The sequence below is a fragment of the Enhydra lutris genome, unplaced genomic scaffold, assembly GCF_002288905.1.
Source record: "Enhydra lutris kenyoni isolate GAN:26980312 unplaced genomic scaffold, ASM228890v2 scaffoldscaffold12, whole genome shotgun sequence".
In the NCBI taxonomy this organism is placed as follows: domain Eukaryota; kingdom Metazoa; phylum Chordata; class Mammalia; order Carnivora; family Mustelidae; genus Enhydra; species Enhydra lutris.
The window spans coordinates 54,192,425-54,211,289 of NW_019154096.1; the positions used below are offsets into that span (position 1 = coordinate 54,192,425).

Genomic DNA, 18,865 nt, shown 5'->3' on the forward strand with positions numbered 1-18,865 from the left:
TGGGATCGAGCCCCGCATTGGGCTCTCTGCTCAGCGGGGAGCCTGCTTCCCCACCCCACCCCGCCTGCCTCTCTGCCTACTTGTGATTTCTGTCTGTCAAATAATAAATAAAATATTAAAGAAAAATCCCTTTTTGGAGGAAAAGGATATGTTTCTTCCATAGAGGAACAATTGTGCCATCCCGTATTGGTTCTTAATGATTTCTCATAGGCAAATTATTTCCAAATTCTTGGAAATAAAACTTGACAATTTTATGAAAAAATGGTGAACAGATTCAGTTTCTGAATTTGTGGCTTTTAAAGCCCATTTAGAAAGACAAAACTAATACAACTGAAATATTAAGAAAATAAAAGGAGGTTGTATTAATTTATGCAGGCTGCCATAACAGAATACCATAGACTAAGTGGCCTAAACAACAAAAAAATTATTTTCTCATAGCTTTAGAGGCTGGAAGTTCAAGATCAAGGTACTCGCAGGGCTGGTTTCTGGTGAGACCTCTTTCCCTGGCTTGCAGGTCTCTCTTTCTCTTCTTCTTCTTTTTTTTTTTTTTTTATATTTTATTTATTCATTTGACAGACAGAGATTACAAGTAGACAGAGAGGCAGACAGAGAGAGAGAGGGAGGGGGAAGCAGGCTCTCTTCTGAGCAGAGAGCCCGATGCGGGGCTCGATCCCAGAACGCCGAGATCATGACCTGAGCCGAAGGCAGAAGCTTTAACCCACCGAGCCACCCAGGCGCCCCTCTCTTTCTCTTCTGACACCAGTCCTATTGGATTAGGCTCCCATCTTTATGATGTCATTAAATTTAATTACCTCCATAAAAGCTGTATCTCCAAATACACTCATATTGGGGCTGGAGCACTTCACCATATAAATTTTGCCTGGATGAGGAGGAGGGTTACAATTCAGTCCCTAACAGAGGTCCTTTCCTTTCATGAATTTTTTTTTGTGTGTGTGAGAATGTATGTTGATATAACCTTCCTAAAGAGAAGTTTGGCATTATCCACTGAAATTTCAATTGTATACCTCCTTTAACTCAGCAATCTCTTTGGAAGGAACCTATTCCATAGACAGAATGTACAGATGGGTGAAGATACATGTACACATGTACAAGATTATGTTCACTGTAACTTAATCTGTAATAGTGAAAAATTTGAAATAACTTAAATATAATTTAAATAATAGTATAGTCATATAATGGAACTGGTACTCACTAAGGTATTAGTAAATAAGATCTCAGTAAAGACTAGTATATTGTTACTAGGATATTGTTAGTATATTGGAAAAAAAGCAAGTTATAGAATCATATATATGGAATGGTCACTTTTTTTTTCTTGGCATAGACTTTTCTTTTTTAAGATTTTATTTATTTATTTGACAGACAGAAATCACAAGTAGGCATAGAGACAGGCAGAGAGAGAGAGGGGGAAGCAAGCTCCCCTCTGAGCTCCATCTCAGCACTCTGGGATCATGACCCGAGCTGAAGGCAGAGGCTTTAACCCACTGAGCCACCCAGGCACCCCAATAAAGACTTTTTAAAAAATATTATTTATTTATTTGTCGGAAAGAGAGAGAGAGAGAGAGCACACGCACAAACGGGAAGCAACAAGTACAGGGAGAAGCAGGTTCCCTGCTGAGCAAGGAGCCCTATGCAGGACTCAATCCCAGGACCTGGGATCATAACCTGAGCTGAAGGCAGGAACTTAAGTGACCGAGACACCCAGCCATCCTGATTTTTTTTATTTTTTATTTTTAAGTAATATTTACACCCAATGCAGAACTCAAACTTTCCCTATATATTTTTACATGCATACAAAAAGTGTGGATGAAAACACACCAGAAGCGACAAGGATTGAATTTATGGAGTAGAACTGGAATTTGCAGGCCAAGAACATTTTCTATATAGTTTTGCACCATATATACATATATATATATACACACATGTACACATATATGTGTATATATATGCATAGTTTTGTGTTATTTGGTTTTTATATTTATATTTTATTATATATATACTATGCAATATTATGTATATATATTATGGTTTTGTGCTATTTGATTTTTTTAATATTTATTTATTTGAGAGCGAGAGCGACAGCAACAGCGAGAGCATGGGCACACGGGGGAAAGGGAGGGGCATAGGGAAGGGGAGAGAGAAACTTAAGCAGACACCACCCTGAGTGCCAGCGCAACTGGGGCTAGATCTCCAGATCCCCAGATCATGACCTGAGCTGAAACCAGAGTCAGATGCTTAACGGACTGCACCACCCTCTTCAGCATCATTGAAAAGATTTTTAGACTTTTTAAAATAGAAAACTTTATTTATTTATTTATTTGCAGACAGATCACAAGTAGGCATAGAGGCAGGCAGAGAGAGAGGAGGAAGCAGGCTTCCTGCTGAGCAGAGAGCCCGATGTGGGCTCGATTCCAGGACCCTGAGATCATGACCTGAGCCGAAGGCAGAGGCTTTAACCTACTGAGCCACCCAGGTGCCCCAACTTTTTTTTTCTTTTTAAGATTTTATTTATTTATTTGAGAGAAAGAGAGCACGAGAAGAGAGAGGTCAGCTGGAGAAGCAGACTCCTTGCTGAGCAGGTAGCCTGATTCAGGACTCCATCCCAGGACTCCAGGATCATGACCTGAGCCAAAGGCAGTCGTTTAACCAACTGAGCCACCGAGGTGCCCTAGAAAACTTTTTTTAAAAACGAGGAAACAGTAAGAATGAGCTTCTAAAAGGCAAATGAATGACTAGCAGTGATAGTGATGAGCTGTGGAAATATAGCAAGGGATCATGGTTGGTTGGGATAATGAGAAAGTTTTCCTGGATAAAAGAGGGCATGAAAGATGTATCCAAGTTCGAATATTCCAAACAGAAAAACAAACGCAGGACAACACCAATTGTCTTTGTTGGACAGCAAGATACTGTGCAGCAGCAGGAAATACCTTTGGTAATGAGGTGTCAGTGTAGGTTTCTGAGTAGCCCAGAGAGACCCCAAGAATGTATTTTAAGATTAAGCTCTACAAACTTCCATTTATAAGATAATTTAGTAGTAGATAGGTAATGTGCAACATTACATAGCTAATACTGCTGAATGATATATAGGAAAGTTGTTAAAGAGTAAATCTCATCACAAGGAGAAAAAGAATTTTACCTATGTGAGAAGATGGGTTAGCTGAACCTATCTATGGTGCTAATCGTTTCACAGCATTTGAAAATCAAACAATCATATTACATGCCTTAAACTTACACAGTGGTGTATATTAAATATTTCCTAATGAAACTAGAAATAAAGGAAGATTAAACTATAACAACAACAAAAGATTAAACTAGCGGTAGTGGCGCAATAAGAGATTAGGTCAAAATTAGCTCCTGGGGTGCGGGTGCCCACTAGGGGGTGCTGACTCAAAGCATAGGTGCACTTGTGCTACGTCGTAAAAGGAAAGTGCCGCACGATAGAATGTCAGATAAAGAGGGCGTTTGGACAGTTGGACAAATTAGGAAAATAAAGAGATGTGTAAATGCTAACGCTCCCTTTATTACCGCACGCTCCCCAACCCACAGAACACGAAACTGAGCATGACGATATTACTGTAGCACGTGCCACTGAGGTACCACTTAAAGCAACTACTATTCCCAGGGTCCCTTGCGAAGCCAGAGCCCTCTTCCCAGGTGGGAGTGGGTCTCGCCGCAGGGCCTTTTGGGATCCGTAGTTTTGCAGTGTCTTCCGGGAATTGTAGTTCCCTTCTCACAATCTGCTGGGCGAGGCGGCGCCGGCGATCAGAGCTGCGCTGGGTGTTCAGCGGCCAAGATGGCGGCGCGCCGGGGACGGAGAGACGGAGTCGCGCCGTCTCTGAGTGGGGGCCCCGGACCTGACCCCGGCGGTGGAGTCCGCGGCAGCAGTTGGGGAAGTCGGAGCCAAACGCCGTATGGGACTGTGGGCTCTGTGAGTGGCGGGGAGCAGGTGAGAGGCTGGCGGGCGGCCCGCGGCTGGCAGCAAAGCGGCGTGTGCCGGGCGGTGACACGTGGACGCCACAGGAAAGGGAGGAAGCGCTTGGGAGGCGATGCCGGCTTGCTGCGGGAGACGGGTTGGGCCGAACGGACCTGGGCTGTTTGCTGGAGGGACGCAGGCAGAGACGGGGGTCCCCACAGCCATTCCTTCGGAACGCCGGAGGGGCACAGACGGGTGTTGGAAACATGGTCCGTTCTGGGGGTCAGAGATTGGGACTTGGAATCCAGGGTTAAAACCTCTCTCTAAGGATGCCGAGTGGGGATGCTCCTAGCACCGCGCTGCAGTGCCTTTTCGAAGCCACGTGGGGTGGGGGGAGCAATTTTCCCGGGAGAACTTGTCGGCTTCCCCTCCCCCTCTAGGCGGCTCTGGCACCCACGTGGGTTGGGCTTCTGGTTGGGGGGGGGTGGCCCGCGGGTCCACGTGGGGGCGGGGAGGGTATGTCCACGTGGCTCCCGCTCCAGGCTGCCGGGCATCTCGTATCGGCGTTGGAGCCGCACTGCTGGGAACTGGGTGTGTCTCAGCCCGTCCCGCCATCTCCGACCCGGTTGGGGGCCCCTGGCCGGGAAGGAAGGTAGGGGCTGGTAGAGTCAACTTTGCCAGGGTCTTGGAGTAGTTTTTTTCTCCTGCATTGTCCACGGCCCCTCGATAGCGAACGGTGAAGGACCTTCCAGATGTGCGGGGAGTCAGTTCCCTGCGGATGGTGGAGTGTGTTGGGGAGGGCAGAAGGCTGAGGTTAAAGGGTTGTGGAGTAAGCTTGTGGTGGCTTCTGTCTGACCGGCTTGTGGTGGCTTGTGAGTCATGGGCACTGGCGTTTTGGTTGCCTGCGGACCTGGCTCTTCGTGATTCAAGGTGCACGGGGAGTGTCAACGTATACATGGGACAAGTCTAAGTAAGGGAAAGAATCCTTTCTCTTTCCGTTTTTCCTTCAGCTTCTCTTTTGAGGAAGCAGCTAAGGCTTGCTTCTGTGAACTGACACATAAAAATTGAGGTGATCTGTATTTAAATAACTCTTTGGAATTTTGCTAGGGACGGGAAAAATTGGAGGCGATTTAAGAACATTCAACACTAGTTGGAACATTTATTGGATGGGGGTGGCTTCTTCTGTCAGATTCTGTTTCCTTGGTCTTCATTTCTCCATACTTAGAAAGTGTTATCTCACTCCTCAGCAGAGGGCTTCTTAAAAGTTGCCACCTAGAATGGTGGGCAGGACTTAGTCTGAACTGTTATCTCTTAAGCAATTAAGCTGAGTCCTTGAAAGCTTTTGGTTGTTTTGTTTAGCTTGGGTTTGGTTTTGGTTCTAGGTGGGAATTGGGCTGCAGGCTACCAGGTAATGTTAGTTCCAGCAGACCAGTCCGGGCCCTTGCTTCTGAAGCCCTAGCTTGGGAGCTGCTCACCTTTTAGGGGAGAGGCAGGAAGGATCCATGGCCCAGCTGTAATCCAATTTAGGTGGTCGTCTGGGGTTGGAGAGGGTCTCGTGGAGAGATTGTTTCTTCTCTCATCTCCCCCCTAAGAAAGGTGGATGTGTGGAAGCTAGTCAGTCAACCAATATTTATTGAGATACTATGTTCAGACATAAGGGATCCTGGGGTAAACAACACATAGTCCCTGGTCTCTAGGCTCATATGGTTTTATTGGGATAGACAGATAATAAATGATGAGTGGGACAAAAGGAAAGTGCAGCATATTTGGGCTTGTATAATGAGCAGGGTCTGGGAAAGGACATTTTAAGTTGAGGCTTGAAGGCTGTGTGTTGTGGGGGAGGAAAGCTTTCATCAGAAGAAATAGTATAGGAAGGCCTTGAAGTGGGAGAGAACCTGGCTTATTGAAGAAATGGAGAGACCTGTATGTCTGTTGCATAGAGAGAGAGGTCCAGCGGTAAGAGAGAACACATAGTGGAGCAGAGGAGCCTGGTTGGGAAGACTGTAAGTCATATTAAGGAGTTTAAATCTAGTGCTAAGAGCAGTAAGATACCATTGGAGGGGTTTAGGGAGAACCTTAAAAAGTGATCAGATGTGTGTTCTTAATAGTTTGTAGTTGGTTTTGAACCCTGTAGGGACAAGACTGCGTGTGAGAGAGCCAGTTGGGAAGTTGCTGAAGTTAGGGATGCTGGTGGCTGGCTTTTAGCCTGGGTTTAGCTCCTAGATGATTTTGGTAGTCTGAGTGCTGTGCTCTTTGGGGATTGAGGGATAGGTGATGTCAGGGGAAGAGAGGGGGTATCTGTAATTGGGGCTCCGGTACCTGCCTAATGGGGGTGGTGAGTGGGTCCCAGAGCTGGGCATTGTTTTAAGATTCTGGCCTAGTGGCTGGGTCAGGTAGGTGGCAGGGCAAGTTGAGATGCAGCGTCCTTGCTCATGCAGGAGTGTTTGCTGAGCTAGGTGCTATTCAACTGCTGGTTGTAATTACAGGATTGTGAAGGCTTGGGAGGAGTTAGTGCCAAAAACTCGCCACCTTTCACTTCCTCTCTGGAGCTGGCCTCCTAAAATGTATCTAGCCTTTCCTCTCTCTGGGCATTGGAACTAACTTCTCATCTTGGTTAGGATGGTGGGTAGGGGGTTGTAGTCACATTTGTTGCCTTCCTCCTCCCCCCTTGGAAGAGGTACAGAGTTGCAGAAGGGGATGGGGCATTAGCTTGTCATTGTTTGTTCCTGTTCTTTGGCCATCATCATCTGTTTCCTATAGTGGAGATACCTTTGGTTCTGGCCTCTGGCCTTGCCAGCCCCTTTCTAGCTACTTCTGGCCCTGCCCACACCCACGCTCTTGACAGGCCTGGGCGCTCTTGACAGGCCTGGGCGGGTGGCTCCCTGACTGTCAAGGCTGAGGATGTTGCTAGTTTTCAGGCAAGTAGTGGGGTGGGGCTTTTCTATGCAGTGAATCAGCGAATCAGGTTTTCTCTTTTGTGCTCACATGGTTGAGGTGGGGAACTTTTCCTTTGGGACTACCACTGATAGATTGAGTGGCATGTTGTAGGGCCTTCAAAATAAAAAAAAAAATGTGAATTAAGTGTGTATGTTAACTCTGTATAAGACACTGTGCCAGGCATCATAGATCATCAGGAAGTAGAAGCACAGTTTAAACCCTTCCAAGTTCCAAGAAGGATATAGGCTAGTATGGTACAAAAGGTTATTTGGCCCCAAAGGAACTTAGAATCCGGTTTTAGTAATGATGCAAAGAATATAATGATTGCCAGAAAATGAGTGCTACAGAAACCTAATTGGATTGGGTATGAGGAGAGATCAGCATGGGTTGGGGAAGTCTGAGTTGTCTTGAACAAGGTTGAGTTTGAGCTAAGCAGAGGAGAAAGGCCTGAGTGGGACTTGAGGAAAGTAAGGTGGTTGGAGCTGAAATTGCCTCCTTGCTGACCACCTCTCCTTTGGTGTACCCCTCAGACTGTCTGCCTTTACCATTGCCAGCAGACAACTTTTCTGAACAATTTTGATCTTTCTCATGTTTTTACTCCCTAGTTTAATAATCTGTGGCTCCAGCTGTTTCTGGATGAAGGCCAAACTTTTTTTTTGCCCAGAACATTGCCATCCTGACTGGTGTTTTGGCTCATGGGTTGAGTTGTACTTCTCTCTGCCCAGCAAGTCCAGAGGTTTGGTTGGCTTTGATGGGGCTTCAGCTGAGTCTGAGGTGATTGGTGGAGCTCCTGGTTTAGAGAGCCTGTCACACAGCTACCCCAGAGGTCCCATACCTTGCAGCCCTTATGACCATCCTGTTTGCCCCAGGTGCTGCTGCACGAGGAGGGGGATGATTCTGGTTTTGTCAGTCTGTCTCGGCTTGGCCCCTGCCTGAGGGACAAGGACCTGGAGATGGAGGAGCTGATACTGCAGGATGAGACACTGCTGGGGACCATGCAGAGCTACATGGATGCCTCCCTCATCTCCCTCATCGAGGATTTTGGGAGCCTTGGGGAGGTGAGCTGGGGCTGGGCTTAAATGTCTTCAGGTGGGAGCTTTGCATTTGAGGCTGTGGCTCAGTGGTTCTGTTTTCCCAGGATTTTGGTTCCTGGATACCCAAACCAAGTCCTTGAAGTGTGTTTTTTGTCTCTCAGTGAGAGTTGGGCTGTAGGATGCTAGACCATGTCCAATGCGAGGATGCCCTGGCAGGCTTGCACAATAGTCCAAGGCCTTTTCCCCTGCATGGGCCCCCATCTTACATGTCCAGAGAGTTCCAATTTGTTTTGAGTCCAATTCCAGCCTAGCCAAGGGTTGTCTGTTGAGCATCCACATCATCCCCGAGGGTGGAGGGAGTATGTGAAACATAAGCCTAGTCTCAATTCTGACAGGCCTGTCTTGGCACTAGGAAGGTGGGAGATGGCAGTGAATGAGATTGGAGTCCATGCTTTCTGTCATTCAGACCTCTCTGGGAAATTGAGCTGAACGTAGCTTGGGAGACTATTTCTCTTGGTGTTCAGTCCTTTTCAGTGGCCAGTAGATCATTAGGGATGATGGTGGAACCTTCCTGTTGTCTTTCTGGAGCAGAGCAGGTTATCTCTGGAGGACCAGAATGAAGTGTCGCTGCTCACAGCTCTGACAGAAATTTTGGACAATGCAGATTCCGAGAACCTGTCTCCGTTTGACAGCATTCCTGACTCAGAACTGCTTGTGTCACCTCGGGAGGGCTCCTCTGTGAGTGTGGGACTGCCGTTGGGGGGTGGGATGGTGTTGGTTGCTGCAAAGGATAGAGCCATGACTGTGGGCCTTCTCATATGGTTGTGAAGCACCAACTCATCTCAGGTCTTTTCCTCCCTCTCAGCTACACAAGCTGCTCACCCTTTCCCGGACACCCCCGGAACGTGACCTCATCACCCCGGTTGACCCATTGGGGCCCAGCACAGGCAGTAGTAGAGTGAGTGGGGTAAGCCTGACCAAGGGAGCCTCAGAGACTCCCAGGAGGGAGGAGTGTGTGGGGACAGGCCTAGAAAAATGTATCCCCAGAGAAAACTTCTGCAGCTTCTCCTCTTTCCTACAGGTTGAGATGTCTCTCTCAGATCCTCCTTGGGACTTCTCTCCACCTTCCTTCTTAGAGACCTCATCCCCTAAGCTTCCTAGCTGGAGACCCCCAAGATCAAGAGCCCGCCGGGGCCAGTCGCCTCCTCCCCAGCAGCGTAGTGATGGGGAAGAAGAGGAGGAGGTGGCCAGCTTCAGCGGCCAGTTGCTTGCTGGGGAGCTCGACAACTCTGTGAGCAGTATCCCAGACTTCCCTATGCACCTGGCCTGCCCCGAGGAGGAAGATAAAACTGCAGCAGCAGAGATGGCAGTGCAGACAGCTGGTGATGAGAGTATCTCCTCCTTGAGTGAGCTGGTGCGGGCCATGCATCCATACTGCCTGCCCAGTCTCACTCAGCTGACATCACTCGAGGATGAGCTTCAGGAGCAGCCGGATGATTTGACACTGCCTGAGGACTGTGTGGTGCTAGAGATTGTGGGCCAGGCAGCCACAGCTGGTAATGACCTGGAGATTCCAGTTGTGGTACGGCAGATCCCTGCTGGGCCCCAGCCTGTGCTCCTGGATGACTCGCTAGAGGCCAGTCCAGCTTTGAAGCTTCTCATGCCTACGCTAGAGTCGGAGACAGAGGCTCCTGTGCTCAAGGAAGACCTCTGCCCTGAGAAAGAGGGGTTGTCAGTGGACTCCGAGGAAAAACTGGAGTCAGTCTGCTTGTTGGACCCCAGGGAGGTCATGGAGCCAGTGATGCCCAAGGGGCCTCAGAACCCACTGGCCAACACAATGCTGAGCTCCCAGAGAGCTCGAAAGGGCAGGAAGAAGAAGAGCAAAGAGCAGCCAGCAGCCTGTGCAGAAGGCTATGCCAGGAGACTGAGGTCAGCTTCTCGTGGGCAGTCTACCATGGCTACAGAGGTGACCTCTCAGGCAGGAAACTTGCCTCAGGAGGAACTTCCAAGAGAGGTTGGGCCTCCTCGTAGTAGAGGGAAGCCCCGGGCTTGGGCTCGGGCCTGGGCAGCTGCCTTGGAGAAACCTAGCTCTGGGAACTTGGAGAGTAGTGCTGGGCAAGCTAGTCCTGACAAAGAAGATCCTCTAGACCTTTACTCCAATCTGGTTGACAGCATCCAAGCCAACCTTGTTCCAACCCATGTCTCTGGTCTAACAGACTCCATGCCACTTGACTCTGTTGAAACCAATCCTACTGCAGTTAATCCTGTTCTAGCTGATCCTGTACCTGTTGATCCTGCATTGGGTGACCATGATTCAGCAAACTCAGAGCTGGTGGACCCTCTCACAGCTGACCCAGTGCTGATTGACCCAGTCTTGGCTGACTCAACAGAAATTGACTCTACAGTGGTTGTTCCCATCTCAGATGACTTGCCACCAGGTGACCCTGTCCCAGTGAGCTCGGCACCAGTTGACTCTGTTCCCAGTGACCTGGGTCCAGTTGATTCTGTGCTAGTTAAGTCTAGGCCTTCTGATCCCAGACGTGGTGCCATGTCATCAGTCCAGGGGAGTCCAGCTCCCCAGATCCTTCCAGAGTCAGAGTCCTTGGACTCCCTAAAGGCCATCATCCCTGAAGTCCAGGAGGTTGTGGGTCCTCTGAAGGTAGAAAGTGGTACCAGTGCTACAACCCAGGAAGCCAGACCTCGGCCTCTTAGCCTATCAGAGTACCGGCGACGAAGGCAGCAGCGCCAAGCAGAGGCAGAAGAGAGAAGTCCCCAGCCCCCAGCTGGGAAGTGGCCCAGTCTCCCAGAGACCCCCACAGGACTAGCAGACATCCCTTGTCTTGTCATCCCACCAGCCCCATCCAAGAAGATAGGTCTGCAGAGAAGCCCTGAGGTTTCTCCTGAGGCTTGCTCTGTGCCTGTGGGTCACAGTCCTGCTTCTCCTGGTCCTGAACCACCTGCAAGCAAAGCTATGGCCTCAACTCCCACAGAGCAGCTGCCATCCCAAGAGCTGCCACTACCAGCAAGACCCCCACCTCCTACTGTGCAGCCCATGCCTCCCACAATGCCCACTGCTTTGCCTTTCCCCCCAGGTGGGCTAGGCATGACCCCCATGCTGCCCCTTCCTACAAGCAGGCAAGGGATCCCCAGTCTGCCCCCACCACCGTTGCAGCCTCCCAGTCTTCCAGTGTCTATGGGCCCAGTGCCACGTGATCCCTATACTCACTATGCTCCTGTACCACCTTGGCCTTGTTATCCCCCTGTGTCCCCTTCTGGCTATCCTTGTCTGCCCCCCCCACCAACAGTGCCCCTAGTATCTGGTACTCCTGGCACCTATGCTGTGCCCCCCACTTGCAATGTGCCTTGGGTACCCCCTCCAGCCCCAATCCCACCTTACAGCTCCAGCTGTGCCTATGGGCCCTTGGGATGGGGCCCAGGGCTGCAACACCCTCCATTCTGGCCTACTGTGCCACCACCTCCTTTGCCTCTAGCATCTGTTGGGAGAGCTGCTCCTCCACCCAAGGTGGAGCCCAGTGGCATTCCAGCTGGCCCTTCTGAAAGTGTACTTCCTGGGCCAGTGGCTCCTCCCCTCAGTCTTGGGTCAGCTAGCCAGGGAGCTCCACAGGTGGAGCCCACCAAGGTGGAGGTCAAATCAGTGCCTGCGTCTCCCCATCTGAAACACAAGGTGTCCTCCCCAGTACAAAGCCCCCAGATGAAGGCTCCACCATGTCTGTCTGCTGAGAGTGTGGCTGTTGAGGAGCCTGTATCAGAGAGGCTAAATCCTGAGACCCAGGAGACCAGGCCCAGAGAGAAGCCCCCCTCTCCTGTTGCCAAGGCTGTTCCCACACCCACACCAACATCAAAGCAGAGCACTGTAACTAAGCTGCCTGCTGTCCACCCAGCCCGTCTAAGGAAGCTCTCCTTCTTGCCTACCCCACGTACTCAAGGCCCTGAGGATGTGGTACAGGCTTTCATCAGTGAGATTGGTAAGTGCTGCACAGTTTGTTGATGTGAGTGAAGGGCATGGGGGTTAGATGGTGAGCACACTCTAGAATGGGACAGACCACCTTGATGGGGCTGGGCTTTGTGGATTTGTTTGGAGGATGGTTTGTTTTGTTTGGAGTATTCTCCAGAGCTCTGGATTGGTTTGATTTCTTCCTGCTTTCTGTTGCTGTCTTTGTTTCCTTAGTATAGTGGACAGGGAGAACATAAAGGGAGAAGGGAGGTGATTGGTGAATTCTAGGACCTGGGTACTTCCATTTCCAATCCTGTGTTCTGTGCTTCCACAGGAATTGAGGCGTCGGACCTGTCCAGTCTACTGGAGCAGTTCGAGAAATCTGAAGGTGAGGAGCCTGGGTAGCTATGCTGAACCCCTTTCTGTTACTATTTTCTTTGGGTCCAGCCCTGTAGTTAACTTAGATGTAAGGAAGGGAGTGGTGGAGGGGCAGTCTCAGAGAATTAATCTCATTCTGATAGGAGTGGGGAGATAAGGTTCACTGCAGTGCAACCTAAGCCTGGGAGAGGGTGGTAGTACAGCATGGCAAGAACTATCCAGAGTGAATGGATGTGGCGATCCAAGAGGGTCAGGTTGGTTGGGGACATTTTGTAGAGGATAGTAGCTCTCAAGCTGGGCCTTGAAAGGCAGGATGTGTGTGGGGGGGAATAAAGTCCAAGGTATAGGAAGGATGGTGTGTGGTGTGTTTGGAAGGCAAGGGATAGCTCAGCTTTCTCAGTACAAAGCAGGGCCCTAGGTACTGTGAGGGTATTGTGTCCTGTTCTCAAGGAGCTTATGGTCTGATTGGGGAAGAAAACAACAGAAATGACCCCTGAATTAGTAACAAATATCTATATAGTACAAGGAAAAATATGAAATATGATAAGTGTAGAACAAATAGACCACACGTCCAGGAAGTTAGGTTACATGGAACCTCACATGCTAGGCTTAGAAGTTTGGGCTCTGTCTCGGATTCAGTGAGTAATTAACAGATGTCTCTGAGCAGAGACGTGATTAAAAACAGTATTGGCATACCTACTAGCAGACAGTGGATCTCTGGGGGAGAGCCCAGTGAAATAAGAAGGTAAAGTGGATTTTCCTTCTTTGGGCCTCAAAGCAAGCCCTTTTGCACCTTCTCTGTCTGGAACATCTGGTTGGCCTTTTCACTAATTTGGTTTCTTTGCAGCCAAAAAGGAATGCCCTCCCCCGGCTCCTGCTGACAGCCTGGCTATAGGAAACTCAGGGTGAGTACAGAGACATACAAGTGAGTTACTCTCCAGTTGCTGGTCAGCAGCTGGCTGGCGCTGCAGGACTGTCAACTGGATGCCTGTGTTGCAGGGGCTTTCAGTTAGCTTTAGAGTCTCTCCCTGTTACCTCACTCAGCCCAGCACTATTGGACACTGTCTTGGATGGTGAGATAGGCGGATGTGTACCATCCTCTGCTGATGCCAGTCTGGGATTCCAAATGTCCTGGAGGTACTTTTTGTCTTCTGGCAAATTGTGCCTTTGGGGATTTCTTTCCTTTCTTTAACAGACTTTAAGCTTGCTCAACACTGGTGATGGTATAAGGTATAAGGTCAAGTGGGGAAGATGTTCATGGCTAGGGCTCTCCTGACTCCTTGAAGGATGCACCCTGGACATACTTGTTCCCCAGTCTTCCAGCACTGAGAGGCCTTTTTTCATTTATCATGTTCATGCTACCCTGTCCTGTTCTGCCAGGCACCCATCCACATTGATTTTGGGTTTTGAGTGAGGTAGGCAAGGTTCCTGGCTTAAAGGAAGTGGGGGCTATTCAGGGTCATAGCCAGCCTGCCTCCTAGAATTGAACAGAGTGGAGTTGAGACCCAGTCCACATTTCGGTCACTAAGAGCCTGTTGTGCTGGAGGAGAGTAATAGGGGCAGTTTTTGTATCCCCCCCCCCCTTTTTTTTTAAAGATTTTATTCATTTATTTGACAGAGATCACAAGTAGGCAGAGAGAGAGAGGGGAGGAAGCAGGCTCTCTGCTCAGCAGAGAGCCTGATGCGGGGCTCGATCCCAGGACCCTGAGATCATGACCTGAGCCGAAGGCAGAGGCCTCAACCCACTGAGCCACCCAGGCGCCCCTTGTATCCCCTTCTTCTCTGCATACACCCCTCTCCCATTCCTTTGTAAGGAAAACAGATATGCAAGATGTTGAGGAGGCAATGAACCAGGTTTTCCCTTTTCCCCCCTGCCAGCAGCGTTGACACTCCCCAGGAGAAGAGGCCCCTAGACCGGTTACAAGCCCCAGAACTGGCCAACGTGGCAGGTGGGTTCAGAGCGGGGAACTCTGCCTTTGATTAGTATGCAGCAAATGTTTATAGAGCCTGCCCTGCACTGGGTGTGTGTAGATGTTGGGAATACAGAGCTCTTGATCTTCATTGTTGAGGTTCTCAGAGTCCAGGGAGCAGATGTATAAGCCAATGATCAGAGAGATTGTATGTTAAAGATGTTAAAGAAGCTTTTGTGGTTCATTTATTTATTTTTTAAATTTTATTTATTTGACAGACAGAGATCACAAGTAGGCAGAGAGGCAGGAAGAGAGAGAGGAGGAAGCAGGCTCCCCGCCGAGCAGAGAACCTGATGCGGGGCTCGATCCCAGGACTCTGGGATCATGACCTGAGCCGAAGGCAGAGGCTTTAACCCACTGAGCCACCCAGGCGCCCTGCCTTTGTGGTTTATTGTGGGGTCTGAGATGGGACAGTCAGGGGAGGGTTATATATAGAAGGTGTAATCCTTGAAGCAGAGGTTTGAGAAAATCAATCAGATAGATTGATTGGTAATGAGATAGATTACCAATCAGATAGATTTAGGGGATGGGGCATTCTAGGGAGATGGAGCAGCTGGAGTGAACGGAAGAAACAAAACCAGTCTGGTACGTTTGGGGGAGTTGTTTGGTTTGGCTAGAATATAGTGGCTGATGGGAATGGTGGGTAGAACTTAAGCAAGAGATGAAGCTGAAGTGGTAAGTAGGAGGTCAGATTATGGGAACTTTGAATGCCGTGTTAATTTGTTTGGACTTTATCTCGTGTATTTAGGAAGCAATTGATTTTGGGGTGCTCCCTCTAGTGGGAATGTAGAAGACAGGATAGATGAGTGTGAAGCCTGAGGTAGGAGATTATTGGAAGATGATTACATGAATGAATCCAGGCAAGATGCAGCCCTGAAATCAGGTAGTGCTGGGGGGAGGGCTGGGTCTAAGAATGGAGAGGTGGACCAGGCAGGAGCTGGTCATAGCTAGGTTATAGCTAGGTTTGGGCAGTGAGAGGTTGAGGGGTTCAGGAGGACCCTAGCTAGCTGGGTGTCTGTTGCTTTGTCCCCAAGATAGGGAACTTGGGGGAAGGAGTAGTTGCAACAGTGGGAGAAGTTGGGCTGTTGACTATTGTTGGTTACTTTGTGACGTGAGGTGGGGGTCTGTGGAGCCTATGTACGCAGTGTTTAGAAGTGTAGAATCAGATCTCATCCTGCTATCTCCATCCTCCCTCCCCTCACAGGGCTCACCCCACCAGCTACCCCTCCCCACCAATTATGGAAGCCCCTGGCTGCTGTCTCACTGCTGGCCAAAGCCAGATCTCCTAAGTCTACCGCCCAGGAGGGAACCCTGAAGCCTGAAGGAGTTACAGAGGCCAAACATCCAGCTGCAGCCCGCCTCCAAGAAGGGGTCCATGGCCCTAGTCCAGTCCATGTGGGCTCTGGGGACCATGATTATTGTGTCCGGAGCAGGACTCCCCCCAAAAAGATGCCTGCCTTAGTCATTCCAGAGGTGGGCTCCCGATGGAACGTCAAACGCCATCAGGACATCACCATCAAACCTGTCTTGTCTCTGGGCCCAGTCATCCCCCTCCCCCCACGCACAGCTGCCTCACAGGAGCCACTTGATCACAGGACTAGCAGTGAGCAGGCAGATCCCCCAGCTCCTTGCCTCGCCCCATCTGCCTTGCTGTCCCCTGAGGCCTCGCCTTGCCGGAATGACATGAACACTAGGACTCCCCTCGAGCCCTCAGCCAAGCAGCGGTCAGTGCGCTGTTACCGGAAAGCCTGCAGGTCAGCCAGCCCCCCAAGCCGGGGCTGGCAGGGCTGTCGGGGCCGCAGCAGCCGTTCTGTCAGCTCTGGGTCCAACCGGACCAGCGAAGCATCTTCCTCTTCATCTTCATCGTCGTCTTCCTCATCCCGGTCCCGGTCCAGGTCCCTCTCCCCCCCACACAAGAGGTGGCGAAGGTGAGCTCTGATGGCCTCTTAGGTCCTCTTCATGTAAGAAGTCCATGTCCTCTCCTCCAGTTTACTTTGAAAGCTTTTGCATATTGAGTTTGATACTTTCAGACTCTAAGGCTTCCACTTCTGTCCTTGGCTTTTGTCTTCTCCCCCTTTCTTGAATTATTGAAGGAGGCAAGCTGTGAGAAGATAGCTTCTATCCCCTGTTTGAGTTTGGGGTATCCCTGAAGTCTCCTGCTTCCTTGAGCCCTGCCTTGGGGAGACCATTAGGGTTGGATCTTGCCTGTGTTTAATCTGTCACATACTATATCAGTTCTCACTTCTGCTCTTTTCTTGGTGGACTGTTGGAAGGTGGGATGGTGGGTTGTTGATGGCAGTTCTTCTAATCATCCGTTGAGGACAGAGTCTGGACAATTCCTTTGTTATTGTGGCCTCATATATTTTCGGGCAGTACCTTTTTCTCCGTAACAGACCCAAATTTTCCTGCTTAATGAATGAAGAATTCCTGGTTTTGGAACCAGAATGACCTCTTGAGAAATGATCTCTATTACAGGTCTAACAAGTCACCTCCCTTTTATGCCATGGTCACAGCACTGCTGTGAGACATGTTAGGGGAGCAGGAACCCAGAGACCTAGGCCTGGCTCCCCCAACTAGTTGTAAGACCTAGGGCACAGCCCTTTATCTCTGAGTCTCCATTTATTTTTCTTCTTACCAACTTGTTAAATATTTTTTTAATTGCATGATTGAAAATAACTATGATCTATGATTTGTGCCAAAACACTCTAAAACATTCCAGATACATCTAAAGTTCATGAGGGCCTCAGTTTTGTCATCTGTGGAGTTCTTCTAGACCTCTTTTGCTCTGCTTTGTTTTTGGGCCTGAGCTTCTTGACAGGGAGGCGAGGCTGGGGCTGAGGTAAGGTAAGTAAGTAGAATATTTCTGCACCGCTCCCAGCATTCCCGCCTGCCCCTTTATCCTCCAGATCCAGTTGCAGTTCCTCTGGACGTTCCCGAAGATGCTCTTCTTCCTCCTCCTCTTCATCTTCCTCCTCATCTTCATCTTCCTCATCCAGTTCCAGAAGCCGGTCCCGCTCCCCATCACCCCGACGGAGAAGTGACAGGAGGCGGCGGTGAGTATGTGATTATGGAGTCTGTGCATCTGGGATGCAAGTGCCTGAGAGTTCTGAGACTTGAGGTATCTCTGTCTGGGGGGCTGATGGCTCCTTCTTCTTATGTCAGGTACGGCTCTTACCGTTCACATGACCATTACCAAAGGCAGAGAGTGCTGCAGAAGGAGCGTGCAATAGTGAGTAGAGGAACAGGTCTTGGGAGAATGGGGCTTGCCCCTGGGCCATGAGCTTTTGATTGTCTCCTACACTGGTAGCTCTGGGTCACGATGTATCAATTTTCCTTGTTCCAACATAGGAGGAGAGAAGAGTGGTCTTCATTGGGAAGATACCTGGCCGCATGACTAGGTCAGAACTGAAACAGAGGTTCTCTGTTTTCGGAGAGATTGAGGAGTGCACTATCCACTTCCGTGTCCAAGGGTAAGCTTGGGCCCTAAGGTCAGAGTGTCCTTTCCTTCCCATTCATTTACCGTGATGCTTGTTGGTCTTTCCCCCTTGCTCTGATGTGCTTGGCAATGTAGGATGATAGCTTCACTCCCACAATCAGAGGGTTGGCCATTGGGGAATAAGAAGAACCACCCCAGTCCCTCTCTGTACCCTGGGAAGTACCTGTTTTCCATGGCATGTGCCCAGTTAGCCATCCTAGCCTTGCCTCATCTTCCTCACCAGTGACAACTACGGCTTCGTCACTTACCGCTATGCTGAGGAGGCATTTGCAGCCATTGAGAGTGGCCACAAGCTGAGGCAGGCAGATGAACAACCCTTTGATCTCTGCTTTGGGGGCCGCAGGCAGTTCTGCAAGAGAAGCTATTCTGATCTTGGTGAGTGGAAGAAACCCTGAAGCTTTGGTATACTTCATACTGTCCCCAGAAGGGTTCCCAGCTTTTTTGAGAGTGGGGCTCTCCTTCATGGAGCTAACTTAATGCTGAATGTGACACACAAAGAACCTGGGGGTGGGATGAGAGGAGAAATGGGGGCTCTTTTGTTTTGTTTTTTAATTAAAACCAGGGTGATATTATTTCTGTCCATTATTGGGGTGGGAGCAGGCTGGCTGTTTGAGGACCCTGTGGTAGAGAAGTGTTGTCAGAGACCTTGATGTCTGTCTCTATTTTTATAGACTCCAACTGGGAAGACTTTGACCCTGCTCCTGTAAAGAGCAAATTTGATTCTCTTGACTTTGACACATTGTTGAAACAGGCCCAGAAGAACCTCAGGAGGTAACCCTGGGCCCTTCTCCCCCTTCCCTTTTTCTTTGGAGGTGTCCAACCTCCTCCACCCCCCCTCCCCCACTTTAGGGGAGAGAGCTGCTAGTGAGGAAATGACTGTTTTATAAAGAAATGGAAAAAAGTGAAATAAAAAATGTGTTAAATCAGATTTTTTTAAAGGGTTATTCATTTTTTATAACAGGCATTGAAATAAGTTAACTTGCATTCCTATGTTCTGATGGGGCTGAGGGGTACCCCAGTGTTTGGAAGATCTAAGTTACTATGCAGACTAATAAACATGAACTAGAGAGAATTCCAAGTGCTGTTGTGCTTCTTTTAATGGTGCTAGTGCCAGACATACTCACTTTTCCAATCTGAACACAATCAAGGACATGGTTATCTCCG

The 18,865-nt window shown here is 49.4% G+C and overlaps 1 protein-coding gene across 5 annotated transcripts; it reads left to right on the forward strand.

Annotated features, from left to right (window-relative positions):
• The first annotated feature begins 3,811 nt into the window (after positions 1-3,811).
• LOC111144879 (peroxisome proliferator-activated receptor gamma, coactivator-related 1) lies at positions 3,812-18,773 on the forward strand. 5 transcript variants are annotated; one of them, XM_022499449.1, is made up of 14 exons: positions 3,812-3,964; positions 7,738-7,926; positions 8,494-8,640; positions 8,768-8,869; positions 8,984-11,888; positions 12,192-12,245; positions 13,083-13,140; positions 14,114-14,184; positions 15,410-16,133; positions 17,112-17,258; positions 17,368-17,434; positions 17,554-17,675; positions 17,925-18,076; positions 18,373-18,773. In XM_022499449.1, the coding sequence occupies exons 1-14, from the start codon at positions 3,812-3,814 to the stop codon at positions 18,474-18,476; spliced, it is 4,995 nt and encodes a 1,664-aa protein (XP_022355157.1). In that variant the 3' UTR covers positions 18,477-18,773. The 5 variants fall into 5 exon arrangements, 4 of the variants coding, with proteins under 4 accessions (XP_022355157.1, XP_022355161.1, XP_022355158.1 ...); XR_002640447.1 differs by lacking the exon at positions 3,812-3,964 and having other exon boundaries at positions 7,573-7,926; positions 17,112-17,262; XM_022499450.1 differs by lacking the exon at positions 3,812-3,964 and having other exon boundaries at positions 7,573-7,926; positions 14,117-14,184.
• Positions 18,774-18,865: the final 92 nt, after the last annotated feature.